The sequence below is a fragment of the Mirounga leonina genome, unplaced genomic scaffold, assembly GCF_011800145.1.
Source record: "Mirounga leonina isolate KUSES-001 unplaced genomic scaffold, KU_Mleo_1.0 Mir_151, whole genome shotgun sequence".
Taxonomy (NCBI): Eukaryota; Metazoa; Chordata; class Mammalia; order Carnivora; family Phocidae; genus Mirounga; species Mirounga leonina.
The window spans coordinates 65,568,127-65,581,474 of record NW_023270377.1 but is presented as its reverse complement, the minus strand read 5'-3'; the positions used below and the strand labels follow the sequence as shown (position 1 = coordinate 65,581,474).

The 13,348-nt window shown below is 37.0% G+C and overlaps 2 protein-coding genes across 7 annotated transcripts in view; one reads left to right on the top strand and one right to left on the bottom strand.

The window, feature by feature from the left end:
* Positions 1-13,348, bottom strand: part of COBLL1 (cordon-bleu WH2 repeat protein like 1) — a 165,479-nt gene that overhangs the window by 73,066 nt on the left and 79,065 nt on the right. The gene's annotated exons all lie outside the window — the stretch shown is intronic.
* LOC118012382 (protein N-terminal asparagine amidohydrolase) lies at positions 3,467-4,614 on the top strand. 2 transcript variants are annotated; one of them, XM_035007876.1, is made up of 2 exons: positions 3,486-3,593; positions 3,697-4,614. In XM_035007876.1, exon 2 carries the CDS (start codon positions 3,829-3,831, stop codon positions 4,540-4,542), a length of 714 nt encoding a protein of 237 aa, XP_034863767.1. In that variant the 5' UTR covers positions 3,486-3,593; positions 3,697-3,828; the 3' UTR covers positions 4,543-4,614. The 2 variants fall into 2 exon arrangements, with proteins under 2 accessions (XP_034863766.1, XP_034863767.1); XM_035007875.1 differs by having other exon boundaries at positions 3,467-4,614.

Genomic DNA, 13,348 nt, shown 5'->3' with positions numbered 1-13,348 from the left:
TACGATTCTAAATAAACCCTCCGCCTCAGTTCCGGCATCGGGCAATCTGACATACCCACTATGCTCAAAAGCACCCACTGCTCATGCAATGCACAAAGAGGACATTCTCTTTGCAATCAACCGCTCTTTGGATGCCTTGTCTTTCAAGACCCTTTCTTGTTTTACACATGGAAGTCCTTCTACTTTAAAATCTTTCAGTATCTTGTTTATATTTATAGTAGGACATTTGTACAGACCCTTTTGTTCAATAAGTAGCTATGATGAGCTATCACACTTAACACACTACGTAGATGAAGTGGGGTAAATCCAAAGAAGTTTTCCCTTCTAGCACTAACAGTATGGTAGAGAGAATAAAGAGAAAGCCAAATAACTAATTGCAGTAGAGGAATAAAGTACCCCAGGCTGCCTTGTGTCTTACAGCATAGTTTTCAATGTACCCCACCTTATCTGCCAGAACAGATTTTTAAAGCAGAAATCATGAATATATTTTTTTGTATTTTTGATGAATATATCACCTTTTTCAGAGTATGCTCAATTATTTCTTAAAGAATGAACTATTCAACTATAGTTTTCATTCGGTTTATTCATTTTTTATTATATCCCTCTCAAGTCTTCTTCTTTTTTTTTTTTTTTTTTTTTTTACTACTTTTAGGAACTTCGCAATTGTGTAAAGTGAGTTCAGGGACATAATAGAATCTCTTTGTAATACCAGGTCTTCCAGGATAAATCAGCATGAGTAAATGAAGCTTTTGTGGCTTAGTTGTCTTATACCCAGAAACAGAAGGGGCTCCCTTCTCCTATTTTAATCAGATATCCATTACAATAGCAGAAATAAAACTTCCAGAAGTTATTTCTAGTGAGGAAACATTTAATATTCACTATGGTAGCCAGCTAATGAAATGCTAAATAACATAATTCACACTCCCCACTCCCATTCTACTTATCACCAGGTGATTTCAGAGAAATTTCTTCAACATTTAGTGATATCCAAGAACATTCTCAATACCAAAAGCCTTATTTCTAGTCTGTATTTTGTTTATATATCTAAAATAGCTAAAAACCACACAACATATCACATTTTATCAAAGGCGCTAGGACAATAATTTTACTGTTTCTAAGCCAAGGTCTTATCCACACACACACACACACACACACACACACTCGTGATGCTTGAGATCATAAATGCATAATTTGGTTTTCACCTTCTTTGGTTGGAGGGGTGGGTATCGGGGGTATGGCAGGGGGAAGACAAAAATATCTCACTAGATACATATAGTATAATCTCCCTGTGACAACATTAAGATATTACATGTAGAAAAGAACAAGGGGATAGAAAAAAGTATATATTTGCAATTAAAAAGGAAAAAGAACCTACATATGAATCACTAAGAGGTACTGATAGAGTTCAAGATTTTGAAATAAGTCAGAGATCTTGGTTTGTGCTTGGGTCTGCGCTTATTAGTTAGTTGGTCATTAATCTCTCTGAAACAATTTCTTCAGTCACAAAACTGGACAATATATCCCACCTCACAGGGTTGCTGAGAGGGTTAAATGGGTAATGCATATTGTCTAGCCCAGTGGTTCTCAAACTTGGCTACATGATAAATCCATCTGATAAGTTTTAGAAAACACTGAGGCCTAAAGGTCCCCCTCCCAGAAATTGATTTAATTGGGTTGGGGGAATTTTAAAATCTCCCCAAGTGATTCTAAAGTGCAGCCAAGTTTGAGAACCACCAGTCTACCATAATGCCTGACATATAATAGGTATTCAATTAGCGTTGAGGATATACCTTCATAAGGAGTTTGTAAATGCTGAAACACTGCCTGAAGGCTGCTACTTAGGTCAATCCATTTTGTATAAATTTAGGAAGGTCTCAGAATCACTGAATATAACAAATCTTAAAAGTAGTCTAAAAAGTTTTGTAATAACTTTTCCAAATCTAAACTTCCATAGTATTTTTGCTTCCTTTTATCAAATAAGGAAATTCCATACAAAAGAAAGCCTAAATCTCCCTTGATATTTTCACTGAGGTATAATACAGAAAAATGTACAGATATAAGTGAGTACATTCTTTTGTTGTTGTTGTTGTTAAAGATTTTATTTATTTGACAGAGACATAGACAGCACAGATAGGCAGAGCAGCAGACAGAGGGAGAGGGAGAAGCAGGCTCCCCGCTGAGCAGGGAGCCCCATGTGGGGCTATCCCAGGACCCTGGGATCATGACCTGAGCTGAAGGCAGCCGCTTAACCGACTGAGCCACCCAGGTGCCCCTAAGTGAATACATTCTTCTTCATATATACACACTCAAGGAATTACCACACAAAGACAGACTAGAAAAATGTATATATAAATTAAAAATTAAATATTTAATTTCTCATCTGTTCCATAATTGTTGCTGCAATTTCAGTTTGTCTCTGGGCTTTTCTAAATACCTAATGGGGATGTTTATTTTATGCAAAGTTAAGAAAGTCAAACATCAACAAGCAGTAGGATAAGGAAAGCCTCCAGTAGAAATGTGCATATCAAAGGAGGAGATAAAAAAATTCATCAAAACAAATTAGCAAAGTTGAAAAACAGACTTGAAAGCAATATAAACAATGAGTCACAAGACAGTCAACAACATTTATTGGGCACCCACTGTATGCTCAGTGCTCTAGAAAGAAACTGGGTAGATTAAAGAAATACCAGGAGGTCCTCAGATACCAGTAACTTAAAAATGAAATGAGTCCACCTGAACAATTTCAAAGATAACCTAAATGAACCTTACAAAAAAAAAAAAAAAAACTAAATTAACTGAATGCCTATCTAGCTCCAAGAACTAAATTTATTTAGCAAATAATTTCCCTCAAAAACAAATTGAAACTCTAAATCCATGCCCCAGTGCTCACTTGCTGCTCCATTTACTCTGTACATAGATAGCCGTCTGCCTAGTAAGTAAGAAGTGTCAGGAGCAACGGGGCTCAGCATTATCTAATGAAAGCTTCCTTTGAACCTTGTTAATTTTTGCCTTGCAGGCAATGTATATGGGACAGTCAATGCAGTTTATGAAAATTAGTCTGAAAAGGTAATAAAAATGTGATTGACACTACAATCTAAAAATTCAAAAATGATTAACAAAACCATGGGGAGAACTATGCAACACCTCTTGGACCTCCTTTTTCTTTGCCACATAGAAATTAAGTATAAAAAAAACCCCTATATATTTCCACTTTCTCAAAACAGGTTAAATGCTTACAAAAACTTAAAGAGTTACTGATTAAATTTAAGGTAAAAACTTATCAACAGATTGTTTCATCTTATGTCTCTGAAACAATAAAATAGAGAAATTTTCACCGCTAAAAGGAAGTTCAAGAGCTCTTAGTTGCAACCAAAATGTCCTCCAATAGGTAAACAGACAAAATGTGGTACATCTGAAATATTATTCATCACTAAAAAGAAATGAAGTATTGGGGCGGCCTGGGGCTGGGGAGGCCGCCGCCTCCCTGGGCCTGCCCGGGCGGCCACCTCCGCGATGCCGCTGCTCGTCAAGGGGCGGCGAGTGCGGCTGCCGCAGTCCGCCGGGGACCTGGTGCGAGCCCACCCGCCTCTGAAGGAAAGAGCCAGACTTCTCAGAGGTCAGTCTGTTCAACAAGTGGGACCCCAGGGCCTTCTGTATGTTCAGCAAAGAGAGCTGGCAGTGACCTCCCCAAAGGATGGCTCCATCTCCATTCTGGGTTCTGATGATGCCACCACTTGTCACATTGTGGTCCTGAGGCACACAGGTAATGGGGCCACCTGCTTGACCCACTGTGATGGAAGCGACACCAGAGCGGAGGTCCCCTTGATCATGAGCTCCATAAAAGCCTTCTCGGACCACGCTCAGTGTGGAAGGCTGGAAGTGCACCTCGTGGGAGGCTTCAGTGACGACAGGCAGTTGTCACAAAAACTTACTCATCAGCTTCTTAGTGAATTTGACAGACAAGAGGAGGACATTCACTTAGTGACACTGTGTGTGACAGAATTAAATGACCGGGAAGAAAACGAAAACCACTTTCCAGTAATCTATGGCATCGCTGTCAACATTAAGACGGCAGAGACTTACCGAGCATCCTTCCCAGATCGGGGTCCAGAGGAGGAGCTCCATGCTGCCCGAGCTTTAACAGGAGGACCAATGATTAGTATTTACGAGGCAAAGACAGAGCAACTGCGTATAGGACCATATTCCTGGATGCCCTTTCCACACATGGATTTCTGGCTGCAGCAAGACGATAAGCAAATACTAGAGAACCTTTCCACTTCGCCTCTGGCTGAGCCGCCCCACTTTGTGGAACATATTAGGTCTACCTTGATGTTTTTTAAAAAACACCCATCTCCCACCAGCGCACTGTTTCCTGGAAACAAGGCTCTGCTCTACAAAAAGAATGAAGGTGGCTTATGGGAAAAGATCTCTTCTCCAGGAAGCTACACGGGATCACCAAAGAAAGCAACTTGTTGGCCTGACAAAGACCACCGTGGGGGCTGCAAAGAATGCGCATCAGAATCTACATCTGCTGAGTCTTAGGTCTCCTTCCTTACTGTCCTTCAAATGACTTTCAAAATAAAATCTTATTTTGGCAAAAAAAAAAAAAAAAAAGAAAGAAATGAAGTATTAAGCCGTGAAAAACCTTGGAAGACCCTTAAATGCATATTCTAAGTGTAAGGAACCAGTCTGAAAAGGCTACACTGTATGATTCCAACTATATGACATTCTGGCACAACAATGGAGATAATAAAAAGATTAGTGGTTGTCAGGAATTATGGGGTTGAAGTCAGCGGGAGATGAATAGGTGAAGCACAGAGGATGTTTAGAGCAGTGAAAATACTCTAATGATACTATAATGACGAATACATGTCATTATTTATTTGTCCAAACCTATAGAATGTACATCAAGAGTGATCCCCAATATAAATTATGGATTTGGGGTGATTATGAGGTCTCAGTGTAGGTTCATCAGTTGTGACAAAGGTACCACTCTGGTGATGGATGTTGATAATGAAGGAGGCTGTGCCTGTGTGGGGACAGGGTACATATGGAAACCCTATGTACATGCTGCTCAACTTAGCTGTGAACCTAAAACTGCTATTAAAAAAAAATATATTAAGTCTTTAAAAGAAAGTTCTCAGATGGAATACTTTCCTGGTTTTCAAAAGTATGCTAGGTAAGGAACTAAGAACCTTTAAATGTGGATATTATAATTATTAAAATATATACACTTAACGTATGTTACTTAGTGGGGATGTAGATGTTAGCCAAGCAAGCACACTAATAGATTAACCAATCTTTTTTTTTTTAAAGATTTTATTTATGTATTTGACAGAGAGGGACACAGCGAGAGAGGGAACACAAGCAGGGGGAGTGGGAGAGGGAGAAGCAGGCTTCCCGCTGAGCAGGGAGCCCGATGCGAGGCTTGATCCCAGGACCCTGGGATCATGACCTGAGCCAAAGGCAGACGCTTAACAACTGAGCCACCCAGGCACCCCTAGATTAACCAATCATAAAATGGAAGCAAAAGTTACCTTCAAGTCACAATTTCAATAATCTCTCAAATACAGGCATAACTCAGAGATATTGCAGATTTGGTTCCAGACCACCACAATAGAGCAAATATTGCAGTAAAGCGAGTCAATTTTTTTATTTCCCAGTGCATATAAAAGTTATACTTAAACTATATAGTAGTCTAAATGTGCAATAAATAGCATTGTCTAAAAGACAATGTATACACCTTAATTAAAAAATAGTGTATTGCAAGCCTTTCTCAAGAAACAAGAAAAGTCTCAAATACACAACCTAAACTTACACCTAAAGGAGCTGGAGAAAGAACAGCAAATAAGGCCTAAACCTAGCAGGAGAAGAGAATTAATAAAGATTAGAGCAGAAATCAATGAAATAGAAACCAAAAGTATTGTAGAACAGATCAACAAAACTAGGAGCTGGTTCTTTGAAAGAATTAATAAGATCAATAAACCCCTAGCCAAACTTAACAAAAAGAAAACAGAAAGGACCCAGATTAAAAAAAAAAAAAATCATGAATGAAAGAGGAGAGATCACAACCAACACTGAATACAACTATAAGAACATATGAGCAGCTATATGCCAACAAATTAGGCAACCTGGAAGAAATGGATGCATTTCTAGATCTGTATAAACTACCAAAACTGAAACAGGAAGAAATAGAAAACTTAAACAGACCCATAACCAGCAAGGAAATTGAAGCAGTAATCAAAAATCTCCCAACAAACAAGAGCCCAGGGCCAGATGGCTTCCCAGGGGAATTCTAAACATTTAAAAAAGAATTAATACCTATTCCTCTGAAGCTGCTTTAAAAAATAGAAATGGAAGGAAAACTTCCAAACTCTTTCTATGAGGCCAGCATTACCCTGATCCCAAAACTAGAAAAAGACCCCACCAAAAAGGAGAATTACAGACCCAATATCCCTGATGAACATGGATGCAAAAATTCTCACCAAGATACTAGCCAATAGGGCGCCTGGGTGGCTCAGATGGTTAAGCGTCTGCCTTCGGCTCAGGTCATGATCCCAGGGTCCTGGGATTGAGTCCCACATCAGCGGGGAGCCCGCTTCTCCCTCTGACCCTCTCCCCTCTCATGCTGTTTCTCTCTCGCTCGCTCTCGAAAAAATAAATAAAATCTTTAAAAAAAAAAAAAAAGATACTAGCCAATAAGATCCAACAGTATATTAAAAAGATTATTCACCCTGACCAAGTGGGATTTATTCCTCAGCTGCAAAGGTGGTTCAACACCCACAAATCAATCAAGGTGATATACCATATTAATAAAAGAAAGGACAAGAACTATATGATCCTCTTAATAGACGCAGAAAAAGCATTTGAGAAAGTACAGCAGCTTTTCTTGATTAAAACTCTCCACAGTGTAGGGATAGAGGGAACATAACTCAGTATCGTAAAAGCCATACATGAAAGCCCACAGCAAATATCATTCTCAATGGGGGAAAACTGAGAGCTTTCCCCTAAGGTCGGGAACATGATAGGGATGTCCTCTCTTACCACTACTGTTCAACATAGTACTGAAAGTCCTAGCCTCAGCATATCCCAAAGATACAAATGTAGTGATCCAAAGGGGCACTTGCACCCCAATGTTCATGGCAGCAATGTCCACAATAGCCAAACTATGGAAAGAGCTCAGATATCCACTGATAGATGAATGGATAAAGATGATGTGGTATATACATATACAATGGAATATTACTCAGCCATGAAAAAAAAAATGAAATCTTGCCATTTGCAGTCATGTGGATGGAACTAGAGGATAGGTATTACGCTAAGCAAATTAAGTCAATCAGAGAAAGACAATTATCATATGATCTCACTCATATGTGGAATTTAAGAAACAAAACAGAGGTGCCTAGGGGAAGGGAGGGAAAAATAAAGACAAAATCGGAGAGGGAGACAAACCATAAGAGACTCCTAACCACAGGAAACAAACTGAGTTGCTGGAGGGGAGGGGGATGGGGAGATGGGTAACTGGGTGATGGTCATTAAGGAGGACACATGATGTAATGAGCACTGGGTATTATATAAGACTGATGAATCACTGCACTCTACCTCTGAAACTAATAATACACTATATGTTAATTGAATTTAAAGAAAATTAAATTTTAAAATATACTATATTGCTAAAAAATGCTAACCATCATCTGAGCTTTCAGTGAGTTGTAATTACTGATCACAAATCACTGTAACAAATAATAATGAAAAAGTCCGAAATAATGCAAGAATTACCAAAATGTGACACAGAGACACAAAATGAGCAAATGCTGTTAGAAAAATGATGGCAATGACTTGGTCAATACAGGGTTGCCACAAACCTTCAATTTGTTTAAAAAAAAAAAAAAGGCAGTATCTGTGAAGCATAATAAAACAAGGTATGTATGTATGTACTTTGGTAAATATTAAACAGCATTTAGTCAGTCTCTGTTAAAGTTTTAAATCTTTGCTGGGGAGTGGTGTGTTAGAGTGAACCACATTCAAACAAAACTTTCACTGCATACTAATAAAGAAAAGTCCTTGGAATGAATTTTCCTAACTAGAGGTTTTATCAAATACTGGCTAGAAAAACTACTTGGAAATAGTGTCTCAAACTTTGGAAATATTAAAATCTAAAGTAGCACATTATAAAAAAAAAAATTGACCTAACGCTGATCTAAATGTAAAATATAAACTTACAAAGTGTTTATTAAAATACAAGAGAAAATTCTTGGGACCAATGCTTACGCAAAAGGTTCTTAGACATGACACTAAAGACACAATCCATAAAAGGTTTTTTTTAAATATCGATAAACTGGACTTTATTAAAAGTCTGAATAGACCTTGTTAGGAGGATGAAAAGACAAGCCACAGAATAGGGGAAAATATCTGCAAGTCATATACCCAAATGACTTATATCCAGAAAATATAGAGAGCCCACCAAACTCAATAGAAAGAGGGGCGCCTGGGTGGCTCAGTGGTTAAACGTCTGCCTTCAGCTCAGGTCATGTTCCCAGGGTCCTAGGATCGATCCCTGCATTGGGCTCCTTGTTCATTGGGAAGCCTGCTTCTCCCTCTCTCTCTCTCTGCGTGATGCTTCCCATGTGTACCCATGTGCATGCACACTCCCTATCAAATAAATAAATAAAATCTTTAAAAAATAAAAATATAAACTCAAGAGAAAGAAAACAACCCAATTATAAAATGGGCAAAAGCTCTGAACACTACCAAAGAGGATATGAATGGCAAATAGGCACATGAAAAGATGTTTAACATTATTCTCCATCAAGAAAATGCAAATTAAGACTATGATGAGATAACACAATGCACCTAAATTGAAAACTACTGACAACTTTAAGTGCAGAGAGAGTGTGCAGAAACTGGATCTCTCACTTGTGGCTTGTAGAACGCAAAATGGTACAACCACTTTGGGAAAGATTGGGAGTGTAATATGAGGCAAAACACACACATCATATGACCCTGCAATCTACTCTTGGTATTTGCATGAGAGAAAAATAAACTTATGTTCATATAAAACCTGCACATGAATGTTTATGGCAGCTGACTCTGTAACAACCCCAAACTGGAAACAACCCAAATGTGCTCCACTGTGAGAATGAATAAAACAAAATGTGGACATCCATATAATGAATTCCACAATAAAAAACAACAAAGTCTTGATACACTCAACATCTCAAGGGCATCACGCAGAGTGAAAAAAGCCAGTCTCACAGGGTTATGTACTGTAAAGTTCTATTTAGGTAAGAGTCCTAAAGTGACAAACTTAAGGTCACAGAATACAGATCACCGACTGCCTGGACTGAAGGCAGGGTATGACTGTTAAGGGGTGATACAAAGCGGTTCCTGTGCAACACAACAGTTCTGTATTCTGATTGTGGGACGTCACACAAATCTACATTATGTAGTAAAAAGTCACAGAATTATAAATAAAAACAAGTAACAATAGATAATAATAAAGAATGCCTGTAAAAGCTGATGAAGTCCAAATAAGGTCTGTACCTGACTTCATAGTATTGCACCAATGTCACTTCCCTGGTTTAATAATGTATTATAGTTATGTAAGATATTATTATCGGGAGAAGCTTGGAGGAAGGCATAGGGAAACTGCATTATTTTTGCAACTTTTAGCAAATCAAACTATTTAAAAACAAAAAGTTACAACAAAAATAGATTATCTAAGATAGTGATTCTCAAACTTTTGATAGGCATTAGAATCACCTACAGAACTTGTTTTTAATTAGATTTGCTTGAGTGGGGTCACACTGTACCTATTTAATAGAATCTATATATAGGGTCCAGGTGATATATACTGGTAATCCAGCACATTATACTTTGAGAACCACTGGACTAAAATAAAGGCAAAGGTATTGGAAAAATATGATCCCCTCAATACATATTGTTCTATTTAATGGCCAATTACTAAACAAGTCCTACCTACACAGACTCTTATTCATAGACTAACTGAACTAAGAGGTTCTCATTTATAGACACAGTAAAAGACATGCAAATGAAATTAATTCTTGATCTATTTTAAAAGCACAAATACTATTATTTATAACACAAATCTGATATATCAATAAAGAAGTGAAAATGCTGTTATAAGAAAAAAAATGCATGCTATTAAAACAAAGAGATGTAGAGGAAACATATCCACAATAAGAAACAAGGGCCACATTTTTAAATGTCCATTAAAGGTCCTTTACCTGTACTTCTATATAAAAAAAACTACTGATGACAAATCACACACACATTTAACAAGCATCAAGGCATTTGATTTAAAAGCTTCTTTTGTTAGGAAAAAAAAAAAAAAAAAAAAAACATGAAAAGACCCAGACTTTATTCCATATGTAACATAATAAAAATTAAAACCCAATCTGTTAAAACATCATTCAATTATTCTCCCCTAAGAGGCCATTCACAGGGACTGGTAAGAGAAGCACATTTCAAACCCCAGACCCACGGCTTTTATATTTACATTGGGTGTCTCTGTCCTAAGCAGCTACTAGGCTTCATCTTACCTCAGGGAGGAATGATTCAGTTTCCCAATGTCTCCCCCTTCATCTTTTTACCAAACGAAATGCAGCAATAAAACAGAATAAATCAAGTCTTGGAACACCATTTCTGAAAGCCTGCTAATCTCGATCTTTAAGAGTTACTACAAATTCCTTTTTTTTTTTTTTTTAAAGATTTTATTTATTTGACAGAGAGAGACAGCGAAAGAGGAAACACAAGCAGAGGGAGTCGGAGAGGGAGAAGCAGGCTTCCCGTGGAGCAGGGAGCCTGATGCGGGGCTCGATCCCAGGACCCTGGGATCATGACCTGAGCCGAAGGCAGACGCTTAATGACTGAGCCACTCAGGTGCCCCGAGTTACTACAAATTCTTAAATGCTAGCTCAATTGCTCTCAATTCTGTGGAAAAATTCTTTTGGATGAAAAAAATAAAGCCATTTTTTAACTTACGCTCGAATAGTTGAATATAATAATTAGCAAATATAATAATAAGCAAAATCTAGAATCTGGATAGCCACAGCTCAGTTTCTCCTACAAATCGACAATGGGGGTGGGGGAAAGTGGGGAAATGGGACTGGGGCAAGAACTGAGATAGAAGAGGAGATTTTAAGTGCCATAACCACCAAAGAAATGTGGCAAATTGAATCCAGTATGGACAGACTGACTGCTAGAGAAATTTGAATTAAAACGTAGTATTAGAGGACATGTTATTTTTGCTAGATACAATACCACAGAAGGTATGTCTAAAAACAAAAGTCCTTATCACTCATACATATATAATAAAATACTCATGAGTAAAAAGGCTTTGGGTGGGATTTTCTTCAAAAGAGAAAAGGGGAAGAAAACAGAGGCAGGGAAGGAGATAGCTAGAGCAAGATCAAAAGTGATTTTTGAGGCTGAGTGATGAGTAATGAATACTCTCTCCTTTTGTGTTTGCAAATTACTAATATAGACCCCCTCCCAATCTTATGTCCTATGGTACAGAAGAACAAAACAATTAGAAATAATTGGGGGGGGGAGAAATTACTAAGGCTAATCAAAAATGCATATTTAGAATATATCTAGATCAAATATATATTGATGTCCTAAATGAAGGTCACTTCTGCCTTTTTGTATGCAAAATGAGGAGCTATGCTGAAAACTTTGTGACGTTTCTTCCACTCTAACATTCTCGGTAAGTGCTTTAAATAAGCAAAGATCATTTTTCTTTTTATATTTGTGTCCTAGTCCTAACACCTCTGAAGCCCTAGGTTGCTACTAATCTACCTTCTGTCTCTATATACTTGCCTTTTTGGATAGTTCATATAAATGGAATCATAAAATATTATTTTCTCTGGCTTTTTTTCTTTTGGCTATTCTCTGGTTTCTTTCACTGACCATAATAGTTTTGAGGTTTGTCCATGTTGCAGCATGTAACTGTACTTTACTACTTTTTATTACCCAATATTATTCCATTATATGACTATACTACATTTTATTTATCTATTCATTAACTGATGGGCATTTGGGTTGTTTCCGCTTTTTGGCTACTGTAAATAATGCTGCTATAAACATTCACAGGCAAGTCTTTGCACATACCCCTTTTTGGTATATCATTCTTGTTAAGATTTCACAACAAAACTAATATAGCATGTTCCTAGTACTCAGTGTAATTCCTCCCAGATCCCTCCATGCGCACGAAAATAATTTAAAGCCATGATTCAGATTGAGACAGTTCAAGAATGGCTTTTCCGTAAGCCATTCTTCTTTTAACTACAGATCAGTGAGTTAGCGTATTAAATATGCAATATATATAAATAATGAATATAATGAAACTAATTTGTTTCAAGGCAAGATACAAAGTAGCAATCAATGAATAGACTAACACATCTAATAAAAAAAGAGATAGCTTGGTATAATGAAAACACAACATAAGTGCATTTCTGTACTGATTTCACTACCTAAACCCAGAAAAGATGGGATTCCCCCATGAGTGTTGCTTATACAATAATGTGTAGTTCAAAATTGTACTTTTAAACTCAGAACTGTACAAATGTTTTTATATTTTTCCTACATATTTAATAAATTCATTTGGGGAAAATTTTTTCTAGTTTTAATATATATAATAGGTACTGACATTATTATATATATTTAATATCTATAATAGGTATTAACAAATATATATATTTAATATATATATAGGTATTGACAAAGAAAACACTTTGGGAATAATGATTTGGGAAAATGATCAAGAAGGAACACAAATATAAGAAAAACCCTCCATCTAATCAGAAGTTCATTTAAAACACCACTTAAAATGTGAAATCAAAAATTCAAGTAAACCTTAAGCACTTTATTTTGACTTAAAATACACAGATGTAAATTCATTCATTGATCTTTGATGTAGAGTGAAAGCTTATCTTTGCAAATGTACACATTGAATTTTCACCCTGTTGGTCTTGCATAAGTAGTACACGATGGCTTGCCTTCCACTTCAGTCTTTTTTAAGTGACCTAAGGATTTCAAGACACCTGCAAGCAATGTGAGTGCAAATTCCTTGATTTTTATCATTTTATTTTATTCTTTGCAGGTCTCATTCACATAAAATTCAACAGTACATTTTTTATAAAATATAATAAGAGGTACCAGCAGGCAATCTAGAAAATAGCCTACTGGCTTTAGGGGTTCATTGTGCCAAGCACAGGCATTTCAGCATGTTTCACCAAGGAGGTGGAAGTCTTATTTGACTCTGTGAAGGAGTTCACTGAAGTTTAAGAGCTTCTACGGTATTACTAGACATAAGATTGCTGGAGCA